The following is a 21,930-nucleotide window of genomic DNA, read 5'->3' on the forward strand; positions in this document are numbered from 1 at the left end:
GAGTTTACTGCAATAATCCAGATGAAAGATTATGGAGGCCTGGACACAAGAGGTAATGTGAGTGCTCAATCCTAGTCCAATTTTGCATACATTATGAAAACTGACAGGATTTGTTGTCAAATTGGATGTAAGATATAAAAGAAAGATAGGAAATAAGACGGCCTGATAACGGTGGTTGGCAAATTTATTACATTTAAAAAATTATACTCTACACTGAAATACTAAACTATGTTCAAAATTTTTAATGATTATGTTATTTTTAAAAAATAATCAAAAAGTGATCCACCTGCAAAACTGCCTGGGTACCAGCTCGTATGTTTTGTTCTGTGGCTTCTTCAGAGGCATTATGAAGAACATCTTGATAGGTGCCATTTTTTGCCCAAGTGGAATTTCGAACATGATCAGCAATATTGGTCCCATTTTCCTGAAGCAAAATACCAAGTTTTTAACATTTCATTAATTAAGAATGCTATGACAAATCAGTAAGTTGAAGTAAATTGGAAATTATTGGATACCACTGCTAAGCATCTTTTCAAAACAGCAGATGTCTGTCTTATTTGATTACTAAAGCTGTTTGTTCACCAGAGATTATTGTATCATTTCAGATATAGAGACATTTTTCTATGTACCAAATGAATAAACCTCCCCTCTGAATACTTACACACTTACACAGCCTTGAAAGAGATGAATTTTGTTCTAAAGTAAATGCCTTAATCTAAAAAACTTAAATAAAATAGAAAATTGCTTCTATTTATCCTACTTAAGATTGGTAAAATTCCTATTATCCGTAGAAAGAATTCTGATACTTGAAACCACTAAAATTGCAGCTTTCTGCTCGAGTTTCAGCTGTCAAAATCTTACTGACTAGAGATTTCCCTTATCTGTGAAAAGCCACACAAACAGAAATTTCACTCAATGTTGTTCCCTTTCTTAAAGTTACTCTCTAGTTTCTTTCAGCTTTTGGTCACTCACCAGTATCTTCAAATAGTTTTTTTTTTAAATATTTTTTCTTCTAGAACTTATCATTGTAAAATGCAGGTGGTTTCATCTAATACTTTGCCATTGCCAGAAGCAGCACTGAACTCAGCTCTGAGTAGCCAAAACAGTACCTTTCTCATAAGCTCTAGGTATCATCTAAATAGTTTTTCCTGAATGATCCACAAGCACCTCAAATTAAAAATGTTTAAAAGGAAGTTTATTAACTAAGTCTTCTCCCTGACCCACAACTTCCTACCAACCTCTCCAGCCGCCTTGGCCACCACCACCACACTTGCATTTTTAAAATTCCTATTCAAGAGTGAATGGCAACTACCCAAAAAAAGAAACTTGGGACACCTCCCCATTTCTCATTTCTCTCAGCCAATTTAATCATCAAAACATATTGATTGTACCACCAAAGCAGCTCATATATCAGTCTTGTTCCTTATATTACCACTAGAGGCCCGGTGCATGAAATTCGTGCATGGGAGGGGGAGGGTCCCCTCAGCCCAGCCAGCACCCTCTCCAATCCGGGACATCCTCTCACAATCCTGGACCGCTGGCTCCTAACCGCTCACCTGCCTGTCTGCCTGACTGCCCATAAGTGCCCACCCTGCCAGCCTGATCACCCCTAACCACCTCTGCCTGCTGGCCTGATTGCCCCTTAATGCCCCCCCTGCCAGCTTGATCACCCCCAACTGCCCCCCCTGCTGGCCTGGTCACCGCACGCAGCCTGCTGCTCAGTCGTGTGGTCATCCCTCACTAAACCCCCTGCCAGCCTGGTCGCCCCACGCAGCCTGCTGCTCAGTCGTGTGGTCGTCCCTCACTAACCTCCCTGCCAGCCTAGTCGCCCCAGGCAGCCTACAGTTCAGTCGTGTGGTTGTCCCTCACTAACCCCCCTGCCGGCCTGGTCTCCCCACCCAGCCTGCTGCTTGGTCGTGTGGTTGTCCCTCACTAACCCCCCTGCCGGCCTGGTTGCCCTCGCAGCCTGTTCGGTTGTCCATTCGGTTGTTTTGGTTGCAACGGTCGTTTAGGCTTATATATATATATATATATATATATATATATATATATATATATTGCAACTATCACTGTCCTATCTCTATCAGGTACTTAGCATCTCCCTTCTGAACTTGGCTAATATTTCTTAACTAGTCTCTTGCCTCCAGATTGAACTCCAATCTATCTTTCAACCGAGACTTGGTATAATACTCCTGAAATATCTAACTACTCATGCATTCTTCTACTCATAATCCTTTGAAGGCTTTCCAGTGTCCAGAATGTAATCAAAGCCAATTACAATGGTATACCTACACATTTTTGTAGATTCTATTCACACTATGCAGTTCCTTTCCCATTTGTTACCTGCTCCTTACATCATACTACCTCCTCCATGAAGCCTTCCCTAAACTGTTAGATGTTCCCTCTTTCACACACTAGATCACAGAAATAATATTGTTTTATACTACTTACTTTGAATATTTGTCTTCCTGCTAGATCATAAGTTATGTGAAGACAGAAATGATGTTTTTTCGGGCTTATGTCTCCAAAACTTTCTCAATTGGCATGTTTTACAGAACATTTTGAAATTTGTGGAAGTGTTTTATTGTCACAAGAAATAAGAAGACCATAAATTTTTTAATAAAATGATCCACGGAATGCTAAACATACTATAAGGTGCTTGAGAATCTGCACATACACAAACTATCCTGTATCCAACATGTCTTACAAATGTCTCACGTGCACTATGTGAAAAAACCCCATTTATTAAAAAATAAATAAACAAAAAAACCATTTATAAAAATTATCTGAATGTATAACTTAACTGCATTTTATGAGTAATGCCTAATTTTAAATGATTTTTAATATATGAAATTTATCAGAAATATCCTACATAGTAAAAGGCTAATATGCAAATTGACTGAATGGCGGAACGACCAGTCACTATGACGCACACTGACCACCAGGGGCAGATGTTCAACGCAGGAGCTGCCCCCTGGTGGTCAGTGCGCTCCCACGGGGGAGCACTGCTCAGCCAGAAGCCGGGCTCATGGCTGGTAAGCGCAGCAGAGCGGGCCTAAGCCGTCAGTCAGACATCCCCCGAGGGCACTAGGCCTCTAGTAAATCAATAAATGATTATATCTTCTGTTTTTCATTCATGCCATTAGCAAGAGTTGCTGGCATTAAAAAAAAAAATCACATCTCTAATGGCAACACTGGTTGCAGTATTTAAGTAGCAGAAGACACCTGTACAACACACTTATATCACCTTGCATTTGTACCTTTGTTCTTTCCTCCCACTTTCAACTATTTGAATTTTAGTTATGTAAATAGATTATATTATCTGTCATTTTTATTTAAGGATAGTAAATGACACAGGGTAGGCTCAGTATTAAGCTAAAAATTCATGACAAAAATTTGGGGGAAAATAGATTATTTAGACTGACAGTTTTATCTTCTAGCTTAGTGCAAAATTTGGATATTTTTGTTGGTATATAATAAGTAGAACTGGAAATTTTATTTCATAATTTACATGGTTAATTTTATTTCCTTCAATTAAATTTCTTAGTTACATTCTCCCCCTTCTTAGACAAAGGGGAGAATGCCCTACAAATACATACATACATATATATACATTGAGTGGCCAGATTATTATGCATTCAGAGATCATAATAATCTGGCCACTCAGTATACATGTGTGTGTATATATATATATATATATATATATATATATATATATGTATAATTGATTCACTGAATCCCTAAGAACGTAGCCTATTCATTTAATGGTTAAAATTCTGATAAATTACATTGATAATATTAAATGAATCACCAAGGTGAATAAACATTATCAAGTTGCTCCTATCTGGATTTAGTAAGAGACATGTCAATATCAGACTTTCATTTTTGGTGAGAACCTGACCTATGAGAACGGCTAAACAACTAAAGGACAAAAATTCATTTAGGTTTAAGAAATAAAAGGAACCAGGGGTTGGGGGGAGACCCAAATTCCACTTCTTCTCTCCTTTCTCTAATCTTTTCCCCACTGTGAGAAAACTCAGTCATTTTAACACGGACCAACTTATTTAGCACATCAGGATGTTTTTTATTCTGCAACTGGCATTAATGCAAAAATTTTTAAGAAAGAAAGAATATTCTGGTTTGCGCTGGGTACCCAATCTTAGAATAAGACAGGTAAGAAGAACTGTAGTTTGGTAATCACTCTAAGAAGTATGTATGACAACATCTATTTTGATCTATTACCACAGTTTTAAATATTATACCTTTTATAATAGCATCTAATTTTGATCTAGACAATGACAATAAAGATTTAGTATATACAACCTCAATATTCTTTTTTTTTAAGTTGTGACATCAAAAAGCTTTGGGATAGGGTACTGAGCTAATTGTAATGTTACCGAAATTATAAAATATACTAATGGTATCTTTACCTTCCCATTTAGTAAGTATAGGTGTGTTAACATCACACTTTTTGAAAATCTAATCTATTAAACAAATAATAAAGAACTTAAGTCTTATCATTTTACCTCTTCTCTCTTTTCTCCTTCTTCCATTGAAATATCATGGTCTGGAACATTGTCAATGCAAGGTAAGTCAGAAGAAGAAATCACAATTTCTTCAGGCTCTTGCATGAACAAAGGTTTTTCCTCTTGCTGAATCCATTCTTGATATACTTTTACCACTTTCCTCATTGCTGCTGCTTCACAAATTGGTAATAAAAATGCCTAGTGAAAAAAAGAAAAGAAGTAATGATACCTTTTAGATGCCTTTTACTTTGCCAAAAACCACTAATACATATATTTCTATCCTGTTATAAAATGAGGTATAGACCATTTAAAATATATATATGTTTTACTGATTTTAGAGAGGAAGGGAGGAGAGACAGTGATGTCGACCCCTGAACGAAAAGGTCACCAGTTTGATTTCTGATCAGGGCACATGCCCAGGTTGTGGGCTCAATCCCCAGTATACAGGAGGTAGTCAATCGATGATGTTACTCTCTCATCAGTGTTTCTCTCTATTCTCCTTTCCTCTCCCTCTAAAAATCAATAAAAGTATATTTAAAAACAAGATTTTAATTGAAACAAAACAAAATCTAACTCTGAGAATAAAAATCACATGAAACAAATCAACTGAGCTTTTTTAAGCATATAAAGAAAAAGAAAAGTTACAGCTTTCTTATTTTCTTTTACTTACAACAAATTTACATAAATTAAATATTAAGACAATAATACTTCAGAAATTAAAATAAATATTTTAGTTATTCTTTTCTTTAGGTACTTGCCAGGTTGCCTTAATTTTTTTTTTAATATATTTTTTATTGATTTTTTTACAGAGAAGAAGGGAGAGGGATAGAGAGTTTGAAACATCGATGAGAGAGAAACATCGATCAGCTACCTCCTGCACACTCCCCACTGGGGATGTGCCCGCAACCAAGGTACATGCCCTTGACTGGAATCGAACCTGGGACCCTTAAGTCCGCAGGCTGGTGCTCTATCCACTGAGCAAAACCAGTTAGGGCATGACTTAACTTTTTAAAAAGGAAATATGTCCTTGTCACTCACAAGAACACTACATTTTCACATCAAAATAAATTTTTTTTAAAATCCTCACCCAAGGATATGTTTCCCATTGATTTTATGAGAGTGGAAAGGAGAGGGAGAGACGGAGAGAAACACTGATATGAGAGACATGCACTGATTGGTTGCCTCCTGCATGCCCCCGACCAGGGCCGGGAGCCTGTATCCAAAGTACGTGCTCTTGACCACAATCAAACCTGGGAGTCTTCAGTCTGACGCTTTATCCACTGAGCAAAACCAGCTAGGGCTCAAAAGAAATTTTTTATACAATTCAGGCAACAAAAATAAAACAGTAAAAATATTCTTAATCACACCACCCAAATCCTTTCCTTATGCATGTTTGTGTTTATGTAATATTTCACTGTACTTTTTATTTTCAAATAGAAATTGAATTAAATTGCTTTTAATTTTTCTTTTTACAACCATTACCTATTCATTTCAATTCTAAAAATCAGCCCAGCCTTCCTGGCTCAGTGGTTGAGTGTCAACTTATCAACCAAGAGGTCATGGCTCAATTCCTAGTCAGGGCAAATGTCAGGGTTGTGGGCCTGATCTCCAACAGGGGGCTTGCAGTGGGCAACTTACTGATGATTCTCTCTCATCATTGATGTTTCTATCCCTCTCTCCCTCACCCTTCCTCTCTGAAATAAATTAAAAATCATCATTAATTGCAATGCCACAAAGTAGCTAAAATGAATGAAGGATGTATCAACAACAAATCTCAAAAACAATGGTTTATGCGAAAGGGAAGTTGCAGATAATAGTAGACCATGATATAATTTATATACATTTTAGAAGTATCTAAAAAGAAAGAGTATAACTTTCAAACCAAATGATGGGAAGGAGGAGGATACAGAATGAAAAACCATTAATTAAAAAGAAAGTAAAAAATATGAGAAAAATAAAAAATATATAAAAAAGAAAAATAGAAGGAACAAAATAGAGTAACAATAAATTTAAACATATTAGTAATTAAAATAAATATAAATATTCCAGTTAAAAGATACGCATTTTTAAAAGTTGAACCATATTCACAAGAGACATATAAATCTAATTATATAAAAAGGGTTGAAAATACTTTAAAAAAGACACATGAGGCTAATTCTAATAAAAAGAAAGTGATATAAATGTACTAATAGTAGATAAAATAGATGTAAAACAAAGGCCATAAATAAAAGGTTTAATTCACCAAGATCCATATATAAACTAGTAGCCCTGCGCACAAATCCGTGTACCAGTAGCTCTCTGCGGGGCCTGGCTGCTCCGTGCCTGATGCCCAGAGGTTCTCTGTGACCCAGAGGCCCTCCGCGGCCACTGCCCAGAGGCCCTCCGCGGCTGGGGCAGAACGCTTGACCAGTCGCCACAGCGACGAAGTAAGCATTCCTCCAGGCCGCTTACGCTGCCTTCTCTCAGTGGGCGAGCCCAGCACTGGGGGACTCCGGCAGGGCTGAGGGGACTGGGCGCCACTATCTTGTGGCTATGGGTGCAGCCATCTTTGTGACAGAGTGACGGTTAATTGCATATTACCCTTTTATTAGATAGGAGGAAGCCTAGCGACCGGAATGGCAGAATGATCAGAACAACCAGTGACTGTGACGCACACTGCAACAGCCAACCAGCCCGATCCGGGCCCCATCAGCTTCCCCCTGCCCCAGCTGGCCCAGCCCCGGATAGGCCCCCAACACCCTGATCGGGGGTGGGGCCAGCCAGTAAACTGCCCGTGGACACTCCCCCCTACCATCCCCACCCCAATCAGCCCCCAACACCCTGATGGGGGGTGGGGCAACCCAGCCAATTGCCCGCGACCCCTCCCCCTGGCCAGCCCTGCCCCCAATCGACCCCCCCCACACCCCGATTGGGGGCAGGGCCAGTCATCCAACTGCCTGTGGCCCATCCCCCTGCTAGCCCGGCACGATGGGCCCCCATCTGGGTGGGGTGGCCAGACTCCAGCCGTGCACGAATTTGTGCACCGGGCCTCCAGTATCGTTATAAACATGTGTGTTAATTACACAGCTTCAAATTATACGAAACAAAATCTATGAGCCCTAGCCAGTTTGGCTCAGTGGATAGAGCATCGGCCTGCAAACTGAAGGGTCCCAGGTTCGATTCCAGTCAAGGGCAAATACCTGGGTTTTGGGCTCTATCCTCAGTATGGTGTGTGCAGGAGGAATTCAAATAATGCTTCTCTCTCATCATTGATGTTTCTCTCTCTCTCTCTCTCCCTATCCCTTCCTCTCTGAAATCAATCAAATATATATATATATATAAAAAGAAAAGTCTATGAAACTATAAAGGAAAATGTAGGCAACTCACCATCAGAGTATTAGATTTTAACACACCCCTCCCTATAACTGTGATGTCAAGCTGACCAAATATCTTAAGTGAGGACATAGAAAAGTTAACGAACACAATAAGCTTGATATAAGAGACTTTAATGATTACTGAACTCAAAATAATACATTGTTTTCAAAGACAGAATATTTGAGAACTGACTACATACTGAACTGTACATTTTAATAAATTTTAAGTAATTAGTACTATGAAGACTATATCCTCTGACCAAAAAATTAGAAATTTGTTAGAAAAAAGAAAACTAAAATAATCTAAAATGTTTGGAAGATATACATTGATAAATGATTCATAGGTCAAAGAAGGTATTAACATGAAAGTTAAAAAATATTTAGAAGTAAACAGTAACAAAAATGCTATACATCAAAATTCATAGACTGTAGCTGCAACATTATTAAGAGGTAAAATAATAGCCTCAAAAATGCTTATATGAGAAAAATGTGAGGCTAATATGAATTAGCTAAAAAAAAAAACCACACACATCAAAATAAAATCAGGAAAAGGAGAAAGAAAAAAGCAAAAATTAATAAGAGAAAAACAAAAATAAAAATGATAAAAAAATTTTTTAAATATATTTTATTAATTTTTTACAGAGAGGAAGGGAGAGGGATAGAGAGTTAGAAACATCGATGAGAGAGAAACATCGATCAGCTGCCTCCTGCACACTCCCCACTGGGGATGTGCCCGCAACCAAGGTACATGCCCTTGACCGGAATCGAACCTGGGACCTTTCAGTCCGCAGGCCGACGCTCTATCCACTGAGCCAAACCGGTTTCGGCAAATGATAAAATTTTAAAAGCAAAAGTTCATTCTTTGAAAAGGACTAATGAGAGTGAGGAAGACAAAGGGGCGTGTGTGGTATATGTGTGTGTGAGTGAGGGACAGTTAGATCCTTCAGCAGTCTTGGGGGCTGGCAAACTGGGCTCTCCTAGACGGGAAGACCCTGCCATTGCTGCAAGCACACCCGGAGCAATCACCTCTGGTACAGAAACCACGCCATCTTGAAGGGGAGAGCTGCTGATCTAGGAGCACAGCCTCACCCCCACCCAGACTAGCCTCAGTCACCATCCTGGACCCTCTAGCCACTATGACCAAAGACCTGCCACCTCATTTGCACATCAGCACACTCCAGGACTGCAGCCTCCCTGGCCACAGGCTCCTGTGAACCCAGAGTGCGCTTCCCTCCTGCCAAGCCTGACATTTCAGACACAGGCCCCAAGAGACATGGCACCTGAACCCTTCGATGAGTTTTGGAGTGCATGAACCTCACGCCAAGCCTGCCACTTTAGCCATAGGCCCCACACAACTCAGCGCCTGAAACCTTTAGTGAGTTTCAAGTGCGTGACCCCTTCCTCCCCTGCCAACCCCGTTGCTCCAGCCATGGGACTTGGCTCCTGCACACCTTGGTGAGACTTGAAGTACATACCCCTCCTGACAAGCCTGCCGCTTCAGCCACTGGACCCATGCTACTGGACATCTGGACCCCTTGGTGAGAGAGTGTATGACCCTACTGCCCAAGAACAAGGCGGGATATGCACCCCGGAATGATCAGTGCAGGCTCCGCCCCTGACACAGAAGAGCTTTCACCAGGCGCACGCACTAACCCCAGCCCAAGTCAGAGCTGCTGGTGCAACCTGGTGTGCCCAGTCACAGGTCATAGTACCACACTGCATGTGTGCTGCCAGAGGGACCTAGGGTGCCATTCTGCCTTGGGTGCCGGCGCCGTCCAGAGAATTGCATGCCAGAGGACTCTGAGCCCTCACAGGGAGTCACACACCAGAGGAACTGTGCACGTGCCCCCACTGACCCCGAGAATCTGAAGTGGATAACTGAAGGTCCAGAACGGGGGGAGAAGGAGGTATAACTCAGAGCAGAGACAACAGACGTGTGAAACTCAAGGCAGACCCAGCCTCTGGTCTATTGAATTCCAGATCATTGAATCGCTAGGGTCTTCAATACCTGAGACCCCAAGCAGGGAGCCCAGGGCCAGAAAGAGACAGCTAAAATGGGGAGACAAAGAAACAACCTCCAAAGGAAGAAAAGGAAGAATTGCCAGAAAAGGAACTAAAAGAGATGGAGGCATCAGAAAAAGAATTCAGCATAAGGGTCACACAGTTCATAAACCGGATGGATGAGAAAATCACCAACTTATGTAACCATCATAAGGAAATGAAGAATGATATACCTACAATAAAAAACACAATGGAAGGTTTCAAAGGAGACTGAAGAAGCGGAAGACCAAATTAGCAAATTAGAAGGTTGAGCAGTAAAACACACCCACTATGAATAGCAATTTGAGAAAAAAAATTAGAAAGCAGGAGGAGAGCTTAAGAGAGCTTTGGGACAACATGAAACCAAGTAACATCCGTATAAAAGGGGTGCCAGAAGGACAAGAAAAGGAGCAAGGACTAGAAAACCTATTTGAAGAAATGACGACAGAAAACTACCCTGATTTGGGGAGTGGGGGGTAAATTACACAAGCACAGAGGCACCGAAAGTACCAAACAAGATGAACCCAAAAAGACCCACACCAAGACATGTCGTAATTACAATGGCAAACATTATCAACAAAGAGAGAATCTTAAAGGATACAAGAGAGAGGCAGAGAGTTATATACAAGGGATCTCCCATTAGATTATTCAAATGATTTCTCACAGAAACACATCAGGCCAGAAGGGAATAGAATGAAGTATACAAACTGATACAAAGTAAGGGACTGAATCAAAGAATACTCTATCCAGGAAGGCTATCATTCAAAGTTGAAGGGGAAATCAGGAGCTTCACAGATTTAAAAAAGAAAGGCTAAAGGAGTTTATCACTACCAAGCAAGCAATGTAAGAAATGCTAAAGGGAATGCTCTAAAAAGAAGAAATAGAAAGGGCAGAAGGAACACAAGCATACAGAATAAAAATGGCTACAAACAAGTATCAATAATACCCTTAAATGTAAATGGATTAAATGCTCCAATCAAAAGACATCAGGTGGCTAAATGGATAACAAAACGTGACCCAAATGCATATGCTGTCTACAAGAAACCCACCTCAGGAAAAGGGACTCACACAGACTGAAAGTGAAGGAATGGAAAAGAATTTAAAGGCAATTGGAAATGAAAAAAAAAAAGCTGGGGTAGCAACACTTGCATCTGACAAAATAGACCTCAAAGAGAAGGCCATAATAAGAGATAAGGAAGGCCACTTCATAATACAAAAGAGATCGATCAACAAGAGGATATAACTCTAGTAAACATATATGCACTCAATGCAGAAGCACCCAAATACATAAAAAGCTTCTGGAAGATATCAAGGGAGAGATCGACAGAATTATAATCATGGTAGGGAACTATAATACCTAACTGACATCACTGAATAAATCCTCTAGAAAAAAAAAATCAACAATGAGACTGCAATCCTAAACGAGTCAATAGATCAGATGGACTTAATTGACATCTTCAGAACATTTCACCCAAAAGCTATGGAATATACTTCCTTCTCAAGTGCACACGGTACATTTTCAAAGACAGACCACATATTGGGACACAGGCAAAGTCTCTTCAAATTCAAGAAGACTGAAATCCTATCAAGCATCTTCTTATATCACAATGGTATATTAGAAATCACTTAGAATAAAAACAATTTTAAAAAATCAAACACTTGGAGTCTAAATAGCATATTATTAAACAATGATTGGGTTACCAAAGAGATCAAAGAAGAAATAAAAAACATCATGGAAATAAATGACAATGAAAACACAACAATCCAAAATCTATGGGACACAGTAAAAGCAGTCCTGAGAGGGAAGTTTATAGCATTACAGGCCTACCTCAAAAAACAAGAAAAACTGGTAATAAATTATCTAACTCTACAACTTAAAGAATTAGAAAGAGTAACAAGAAAAGCCGAGAGTGCACAGAAGGAAATAATACAGAACAAAGCAGAAATGACATAGAGACAAAAAAATAAATAAAAAACACAATACCAAAGATCAATGAAACCCAGAGCTGATTTTTTTGAAATCATAAACAAGATTGATGAACCTCTAGCCAGGCTCACCAAGAAGCAGAGAGAGAGGACTCAAATAAACAAAATCAGAAATGAAAGAGAATAAATAACAACAGAGCCCACAGAAATACGAATAATTGTAAAAAAATGATAATAATAATAACATGAGCAACACTATTCCCAACAAACTGGTCAACCTAAAAAAAAAAAATGGACATATTCCTAGAAAAATTCTACCTTCCAAAACTCAACCAGGAGGAATAAAAAAATCTGAATAGGCCGATATCTATGGAGGAAATTGAAGCAGTAATCAAAAAACTTCCAGCAAACAAAAGCCCTAAGCCAGACTTCTTCACAGGGGAGTTTTACCAAACATTCAAAGAACTAAAACCTATCCACCTCACACTATTCCAAAAAATTCAAGAGGAAGGAACACTTCCAAGCTCTTTCTATGAAGCTAGGATTACCCTAATCCCCAAACCAGATAAAGGCACTAAAAAGAAAGAGAATTACAGGCCAACATCTCTGATAAACATAGATGCTAAAATCCTCAACAAAATCCAAGCAAATAGGATCCAGCATTACATAAGAAAGATCATACACCGTGACCAAGTGGGATTTATTCTAGGGATGCAAGGATGGTACAATATCTGCAAATCAATAAACGTGATACATCACATAAACAAACAGAGAGACAAATATCAATAGATGCAGAAAAAGCATTTGACAAAATCCAACAACCTTTCTTGATAAAAACTCTCAGCAACATGGGAATAGAGGGATCATACTTCAACGTAAGAAAAGCCTTATATGACAAACCTACAGCCAACATCATACTCAATGGGCAAAAACTAAAACCATTTCCCCTAAGAACAGGAACAAGACAGGGATGCCCACTCTCACCATTCCTGTTCGACATAGTACTGGAAGTGCTAGCCATAGCGATCAGACAAGAAGAAGAAATACAACGTGTGCCGGTTTATAATGGTGGATTTTGTAATCAAAGAAAACACGATAATTTTAAGAGAAACATCAAAAGTGCTTTATTCAAAGTAATGTCTATCGCTAGCTATACAATTCCTCCATCTTTCAGGTAATTTGTGGAAAACGTCCCAATAGAACTTTTCTTGTTTTGAGGCAAACCATTCAGAGACCAAATTTTCCACTTCTTTGTACGTTTTGAAGTGCTGCTCAGAAAGTGCGTGTGCCATCGATCAGAACAAGTGGTAATCTGAAGGAGCAAGGTCTGGTGAATAAGGCGGGTGGGTTAATACTTCCCAGGCAAGATCTTTTAATATGTCTTAAATGGTTTTGAAGTGTGTGACGGTGCATCATCATGAAGCAAAATTACTTTGCCATGTCTTCTGGCACATTCCGGTCGTTTCACGATCAAAACGTGGTTCACATTGATTATTTGTTGTCGGTAGCGATCAGTATTAATGGTTTCACCTGGTTTTAGAAGCTCACAATACACCACACCTTCCTGATCCCACCAAACACAGAGCATTGTCTTCTTTCTGAAGCGATTTGGCCTTGCAGATGTTGATGGCTGACTGCCAGAAACTGATCATTGTCTCACTAATTAGAAAGATATGGACAGGGAACAGGGAAGGCTGGTCAACAACCTTAATTGCTCTGAAAGGTCAGAGCTAGTTCTCTCACTGTTTAGTTGAAACATTGTTAGCTGAAGCAGCCTCCACCTGTTTCTCCTATGTAAATTTCTGTTATTGGAGTTTCCTGCCTAAGGGCTATGTGTGTATCCCATAGTCTCAATAAAAGGGATAGCAAGGCCAGAGCAGTGGGTAGTCCTCCCACTAGAGGTGGGCTCCCGTCTGGCCCCAATATTCCCATATTAATACTTTTCTAGACTTTTTTCATTTGTGTGCAGCCTTCTCCAGAACCTGAACCCTGAACCGGAACCCTGAACCACATGGGACATGAAAGGGGTTCCTACAGTTGACCTGGATCAACCCATGATTTTGTGCATTTGGGATTCTCAAAATAAATCCACTTCTCATCGCCAGTCACAATTCGATGCAAAAAAAGACTTTCTTTTGTGCTGTTGAAGCAACATTTTACTGATGACTTTTTGGTTTTCCATTTGTCTTTCGTTCAGTTGATGTGGCACCCGTTTTCCTTCCTTTAAAATCTTTCCCAATGCATGTAAACGATCGGAAATTGTTTGCTGAACAACCTTTAATCTTTCTGCAAGTTGTTTTTGAGTTTGACACGCATCTTCATCCAATAATGCTTGTAACTGTTGGTCTTCAAATTTTTTCGGTTAACCTGGATGTTCTTTGTCTTTCACATTGAAATCATCATTTTTAAAGCATTTAAACCAGCATTCACAAGCATCTTGAGCTGGAGCATGTTCACCATAAGCTTCCCGAAGTATACGATAACTTTCAGTGGCACTTTTCTTCAAAATAAAGTAATGAATTAAAACTTCCCACAAATGCTTTTTTTGTGGCACGAAATTCAACATTTTTAAACGTAAAAATATCTATGTTAACATCTTCAGGAAATTTGACATATTAAGTTTCAAATACAACAAAATAGCATACACATCAAATCGCATATATATCAACATATGGGTAACTCGAAATCCACATTTTTAACCAGTACACCTGGTAAGTGTTCCTAATGATGAGACAGGCTGACATTCTGTGTCCCCAGAAGTGATGCTTCATTTACAAATGGATGTCTGATTAGGACATTCTTGATGATGAAAGGCACTGTTTACAGTTAAACTAGGACAGAGGCAAACAGGAATAAATAATACATTATTGGTGGGGTGTTCTGGCCAAAAATGTTTAATATTCATCAATCAAGATGTTAAACCTAACTTTTACTTTACCGAAAGCACCAGGAAGTAGAAGACTGAGTTAAATCATCCCCAGAGGAAACAATCAGATGGATGGACAAAACCACTATGGGAGACATCCTACAAGATAACTGGTCTCACCAAAAATCAATATTCTGGGGGGAAATGTTGATGTGAGAGAAACATTCTAGATTTAAAGAAATATAACCAAATGTAATATATGAACCTTGATTGGTTCCTGGAAAAACTGACTCTAGAATTAGTATCAGATGCCACTAAAGAGCTATTGTTAATTTTCTTAGGCAAAATAATTCTATGTGATTATGTGAATGTTCTTTCTGTAGGAAATACACACTGAAATATTTAAGGTGAAGTGTCATGATGTCTACAATTCATTATGAAAAAATTACATATACATACATATGAAATAAAAATGGAAAATTTTTTTAAAAGGACTAATGAAATTGACCTTCTGCTGACAAGAATCACCAAGAAAAGAACAAACGAAGGGCAAATAAGTGATAGGGGGGTTATAAATATAAATGCTTCATAGATTAAAAGGATTACAAGATGATCTAATAAATTTTATGTCAAGTCTAAAAACATGCAATAAACAAATTCCTAGAAAAATAAACTATTCAAACTGAAACAAGAGCTAGAAACCTGAATAATTCTATAAGCTTTAAATGTACCCACAAGGAAAATATTCCCACAACATTTATCAAATATCTTCTCCTTTCCAATTATCATATATCTGTCAACACAAACCCTAAACTTGGCAATAAGAACAACTGCCAAAGCTGGACAAAATGTTACAAGTTTGTTTATTTCACAAGGCTAATGCTCTCTTATACTTTGTTTTACATATTAATAAATGTGTAGGTCATGAAGATTTGCTTTGCCTAGAAAGCTCCTGGCATGTGAAGGAAGTATTACATAGACTAAAGAGCAATGACATGGGAACCAGATCTGGGAATTTTAGTCCTGGATCTATCACTTACTTGCTGTAAGATTAGAATAATCTTCACCTACAAAACTCAATGACGTTTACCTGCAAAAGTTAAATATCTTTGCTATTAAAAGCAAATGATCTTCTCTCTCAAATGAGAGAGAAGATGGCGACTGGTAAGAAGGCAGGGAGGGAGAATGTGTGAGAGAGTGAGGGAGCGATAGAGGAGTGTGTGGACATGTGTGGTGCATGTGTGGGTGTGACCTAGGGATAAGTTAGATCCTGTGGGTCTTCCTGGAGGCTGCCAGAACGGGCAGTCTTGAACTGTGAAGCCCCACTGCCACGGTGAACACACCGGGGCAGCCAACGCAGATGCAGGCACAAAGACCACATTATCTTGAAGAGCAGGACTGCTTGCGACTAGGACCCTAGCCTCACCACCACCCAATCTGTTCTCAGATGCAAGCCAGTAGCCTACAACCACTCAGGACAAAGACGTGCAGACCCATGGACACCAAGATTCTAGACCAGGGGTGGGCAAACTTTTTAACTCGAGGGCCACAATGGGCTCTTAAACTGGACCGGAGGGCCGGAACAAAAGCATGGATGGAGTGTTTGTGTGAACTAATATAAATTCAAAGTAAAGGAGCGGAGGGGAGAGCAAGAGAACCCTCCGCTCTTTCAGCTCCACGGGCCGGATAGAACAGCCGAACGGGCCGGATCCGGCCTATGGGCCGTAGTTTGCCCACGGCTGTTCTAGACATCCCAGCCGCAGATTAGTGTGAGTCACAGAGCCCATCCCCCTCCCCGCTGGCCCGCTGTGGCAGCCTAGGACCTGCCAGACCCACTCTGTGCAAGCAGGCTTCCTGCCTAAACAAGGTAGCTGTGAAACTTAACTTTGACTTTGGGCACAGCGCGCACACAGGAGTCTGTTACATGCGGCACAGGAGTAGGCCTCCAGCTGACACAGGCAGGGCTATACAAACCAGCCCCACAAGCCGACTGGGGACACTGATTCGCTGCATAAGAGGCAGCTGAGCACCAGTAACTTGACTCTCGGCACGCACACATGGGGACTCTGTTTCTCATCATGCATGCACGGCATCCCTGATTCTCAGTGCATGCACACTGAGCACCTATGACTGCAATTCTCGGTGCACGCTCACACAGGGACCCTGATTCACAGTGCGAGGCCTCACAAAGCGACAGAGACTCCAATACTAGGTTCTCGGCACTTACACACGGGGTCTCTGACTCCTGGTGTATAGTAGGAGACTCTGATTTTCAGCGTATGCCCACAGGGACTTTTTTCAGCATGGCTCATGTGAGGGTCCCTGATTCTAGGTGTGCGCATGAGGCCACACTGAGCGCTGTTGACCTGATTTTTGGGGTGAGTGGCTCCCACACACCCACAGCAGCCACACATCTCGGTGTCAGAGCTCTTCAGTGACACTCAGGTGGCGTGACGCTCCCACTGCACACAGTTCAGGCCCTTGCAATTCAGCATTTGGACCTTCTGGTGATAGAATGGGGAGACAACAAAACAATCCCGAGGAGAAAGAAAAAGAGGAATCGCCAAGAAGCAAATAAGTGAAACTGACGCATGCAATATGACAGAAAAAAATTCAGAGTAATGATCATACAGTTCATAAACCAGATGGATGAGAAAACCAAAAACCTATGCAAAACTCAGGAAGAAATCAAAAGTGATATAGCTACAATAAAAAACACCAAGGAAGGTTTCAACAGGAGACTAGAAGAAGCGGAGGAATGAATTAAGGAGTTAGAAGATAAGGTAGAGAAACAAGCCCAATCTGAACACCAACTGGAGAAAAAAATTAAAAAGCAGGGGAGAGCCTAAGGAAGCTTTGGGATAACATGAAACAAAGTAACATACGTATAATAGGGGTGCAAGAAGAATAAGAATAGCAGCAAGGATTGGAGAATCTATTTGAAGAAATAATAACAGAAAACTTCCCTGATATGGGGAAGAAAAAAGTCGCACAATTACAGACAGTCCCAAGCAAGATGAATCATAAAAGACCCACACCAAGACATGTCATAATTGCAAGGGCAAATGTCAACAACAAAGAGAGAATCTTAAAGGCTGCAAGAGAAACAGAGAGTTACCTACAAAGGATCCCCATCAGATTAAAAATTACTAGAGGCCCGGTGCACAAAATTCGTGCATGGGGGGCAGTGTGTCCCTCAGCCCAGGCAGTACCCTCTCCAATCTGGTACCCCTCGAGGGATGTCCAACTGCCCGTTTAGGCCCGATCCCAGTAGGATCAGGCCTAAATGGGGGTCGGACATCCCTCTCACAATCCAGGACTGCTGGCTCCCAACTGCTCGCCTGCCTGCCTTCCTGATCACCCCCTAACCACTCCCCTGCCAGCCTGATTGATGCCTAACTGCTCCCCACCAGCCTGTTTTCCCCTAATTGCCCTCCCCTGCAGGACTGGTCACCCCTAACTGCCCTCCCCTGCAGGCCTGGTCACCCCTAACTGCCCTCCCCTGCAGGCCTGGGTCCCCCCTAACTGCCCTTCCCTGCAGGCCTGGTCGCCCACAACTTCCCTCCTCTGCCAGCCTGGTCACCCCTAACTGCCCTCCCCTGCAGGCTTGATTGCCCCTAATTGCCCTCCCTTTCAGGACTGGTCCCTCCCAACTGCCCTCCCCTGCTGGCCATCTTGTGGCAGCCATCTTGTGTCCACATGGGGGCAGCCATCTTGTGTGTTGGAGTGATGGTCAATTTGCGTATTATTCTTTTATTAGATAGGATTAGATAGGATAGAGGCCTGGTGCACGGGTGGGGGCTGGCTGGTTTGCCCTGAAGGGTGTCCTGGATCAGGGTGGGTGTTCCCTTGGGGCGTGGGGTGGCCTGGGTGAGGGGCCTGTGGTAGTTTGCAGGCCGGCCATGCCCCCCAGCGACCCAAGTGGAGGCCCTGGTATCTGGGATTTATTTATCTTCTATAACTGAAACTTTGTAGCTTTGAGCAGAGTCAACCTTCCTGCTCGCTCCATGGCCGTAGCCATTTTTGTTAGGATTTATTTATCTTCTATAATTGAAATTTTGTAGCCTTGAGCGGAGGCCAAGGCAGGCCAGGGCAGGTGGAAATCTTGGCTTCCTCCATTGCCAGGGAAACCCAAACCTCCTGCTCTCTCCAGATCCGTGGCTGCCACCATTTTTGTTGGGATTTGTTTATCTTCTATAATTGAAACTTTGTAGCCTTGAGCAGAGGCCTGGGACAGCCAGGGCACATGGAAAGCTTGGCTTGCTCCATTGCTGGGGAAACCCAAGCCTCCTGCTCTCTCCGTGGCCACAGCCATCTTGGTTGGGTTAATTTGCATACTCGCTCCTGACTGGCTGGTGGGTGTGGCTGGTGGTGTAGCAGAGGTACGGTCAATTTGCATATTACTCGTTTATTGGATAGGATTTCTCAACGGAAACACACCAAGCTAGAAGGAATGAAATGAAGTGTACAAAGTATTGCAAAGCAAAGAACTGAATCTAAGAATACTCTATCCAGCAAGACTATCAATCAAAATTGAAAGGGAAATCAGGAGCTTCAAAAACAAAAATATGCTAAGGCAGTTTATCACTGCCAAGTGAGCAATGCAAGAAATGCTAAAGGGAATGCTGTAAAAAGAAGAAATAGAAAGGAAAGAAGGAACACAGGCATAAAGCACAGAAATGGCTACAAACAAGTACCTATCAATAATATTACATGTAAATGGCTTAAATGCTCCAATCAAAAGACATCAAGTGACTGAATGGATAAGAAAACATGAACCATATATATGTGGTCTACAGGAGACTCGCCTCAGAACAAGGGACTCACACAGACTCAAATTGAAGGTATGGAAAAATATCTATCAGGCAAATGGAAATGAATAAAAAGCTGGAGTAGCAATACTTATATCTGACAAAATAGACCTCAAAGTAAAGACTATAACAAGAGACAAGGAAAGCCACTTCATAATTCTAAAGGGATCGATACAAGAGGATATAACTCTGGTAAATATATAAGCACCCAATGCAGCAGAGCCCAAATACATAAAAAACTTGTGGAAGATATCAGGGGAGAGATTGACAGCAATACAATCATAGTAGGAGACGTTAATACCCCAGTAACATCACTGGATAAATCCTCTAGACAAAAAATTAGCAAAAAAACATCAATTTTAAAAGATGCACTAGATCACATGTACTTAATTGACAACGTCAGGACATTCCACCCCAAAACGACAGAATATACATTATTTTCAAGTGTACAGAGACATTTTCAAAGATAGACCACATATTGGGACACAGCAAAAGTCTTTTCAAATTCAAGAAGACTGAAATCCTATCAAATATCTTCTCAGACCACAATGGCATAAAATTAGAAATCAATTACAATAAAAACAATCACAAAAATTCAAAAACTTGGAAGCTGAATAGTATACTATTAAACAATGAGTGGGTTACCAAAGAGATCAAAGAAGAAATAGAAAACATCCTGGAAACAAATGACAATGAAAATACAATAATCCAAAATCTTTGGGACACAGTGAAAGCATTCCAGAGAAGGAAGTTCATAGCATTACAGTCTTACATCAAAAAACAATAAAAACTGGTATAAACCATCTAAATCTGCAACTTGAAGAATTAGAGAGAGAACAACAAGAGAAGCCCAGAATGAGCATAAGGAAGGAAATAATAAAGATCAGAGCGGAAATAAATGACATAGAGACCCAAAAAAATACACACACACACACACACACACACACACACACACACACACACACACACGGTCAATGAAACCAAGAACTGGTTTTTGAAAGGATAAACAAGATGGATGAACTTCTAGCCAGGCTCACCAAGGAGCAGAAACAAAAGAGTTGAAATAACAACAGAGCCCACAGAAATATGAAGAATTGTAAAAAAAAATACTATGAGCAAATCTATTCCAACAAACTGGTCAACCTAGAAGAAATGGACATATTCCTAAAAAAATATGACCTTCCAAAACTCAACCAAGAGGAATAAAAAAATATAAATAGGCCAATATCTATGGAGGAAATTGAAGCAGTAATCAAAAAACTTCCAACAAACAAAGCCCAGGACCAGACACTTCACAGTGAAGTTTTATCAAACATTCAAAGAAGAAATAAAACCTATCTTGCTCAGACTATTCCAAAAAATTCAAGAGAAAGGAACACTTCAAAGCTCTTTCTATGAAGCCAGCATTACCCTAATCCCAAAACCAGATAAAGACACTGAAAAGAAAGAGAATTACAAGCCAATGTCCCTCATGAACATAGACACCAAATTCTCAACAAAATTCTGGCAAAGTGAATCCAACAATACATTAGAAAGATCATATACCATAACCAAGTGGGATTTATTTCGGGGATGCAATGATAGTATAATATCTGCAAATAAATAAACGTGATCCACCACGTAAACAAAATTAGAGATAAAAAAAAATATAATCATATCCATTGATGCAGAAAAAGCATTTGACAAAATCCAACATCCTTTCTTGATAAAAACTCTCAGCAACTTGGGAATAGAGGGATCATATCTCAACATAATAAAAGCCTTATATGACAAACTTACAGCCAACATCATACTAAATGGGCAAAAATTAAACTCATTTCCCCCAAGAACAGGAAGAAGGCACGGATGCCCACTCTCACCACTCCTGTTCGATATAGTACTGAAAGGGCTAGCCATAGTAATCAGACAAGAAAAAGAAATAAAAGGTATCCAAGTTGGAAAAGAAGTATAACTGTTCTTATTCACAGATGACTTGACACTATACATAGAAAGCACCAAAGACTCCATCAAAAAACTACTAGACTTAATAAATGAATTCAGTAATGTAGCAGGATACAAAATTAACAACCAGAAATCTATAGCTTTTTTATACATCAATAATGAACTCACACAAAGAGAAACAAAAAAAAACAATCCCATTTACCTGTGCACACAAAAAATTAAGATACCTAGGAATAAACTTAACTCAGGACATAAAAGACCTGTACTCGGAAAACTACAGGACATTGAAAAAGGGGATAGAGGAAGACATAAACAAAAGGAAGAACATACCATGTTCATGGATTGGCAGAATCAACATCATTAAAATGTCCATGCTACCCAAAGCAATCTACAGATTAAAATACCAACAGCATATTTCAAAGAGCTAGAAGAAATTCTCCAAAAATTCATCTGGAATAAAAGAAAAA

General features: G+C 40.3%; 1 protein-coding gene across 9 annotated transcripts in view; it reads right to left on the reverse strand.

The window, feature by feature from the left end:
• RALGAPA1 (Ral GTPase activating protein catalytic subunit alpha 1) overlaps positions 1-21,930 on the reverse strand; it is a 297,067-nt gene that overhangs the window by 201,525 nt on the left and 73,612 nt on the right. For all 9 annotated transcript variants that reach the window (XR_013960957.1, XR_013960958.1, XR_013960959.1 and 6 more), the window contains exons 11-12: positions 4,527-4,724; positions 287-424 (exon numbers count right to left, since the gene is read on the reverse strand). Coding sequence is in view for 6 of the 9 variants with exons in the window: in XM_080675533.1 (XP_080531659.1) it covers positions 287-424; positions 4,527-4,724 (336 nt within the window). In the remaining 3 variants the exon portion in view is untranslated. The remainder of the gene's footprint in view (positions 1-286; positions 425-4,526; positions 4,725-21,930) is intronic.

This window comes from Plecotus auritus, assembly GCF_963455305.1.
Source record: "Plecotus auritus genome assembly, chromosome: 1".
Classification (NCBI taxonomy): domain Eukaryota; kingdom Metazoa; phylum Chordata; class Mammalia; order Chiroptera; family Vespertilionidae; genus Plecotus; species Plecotus auritus.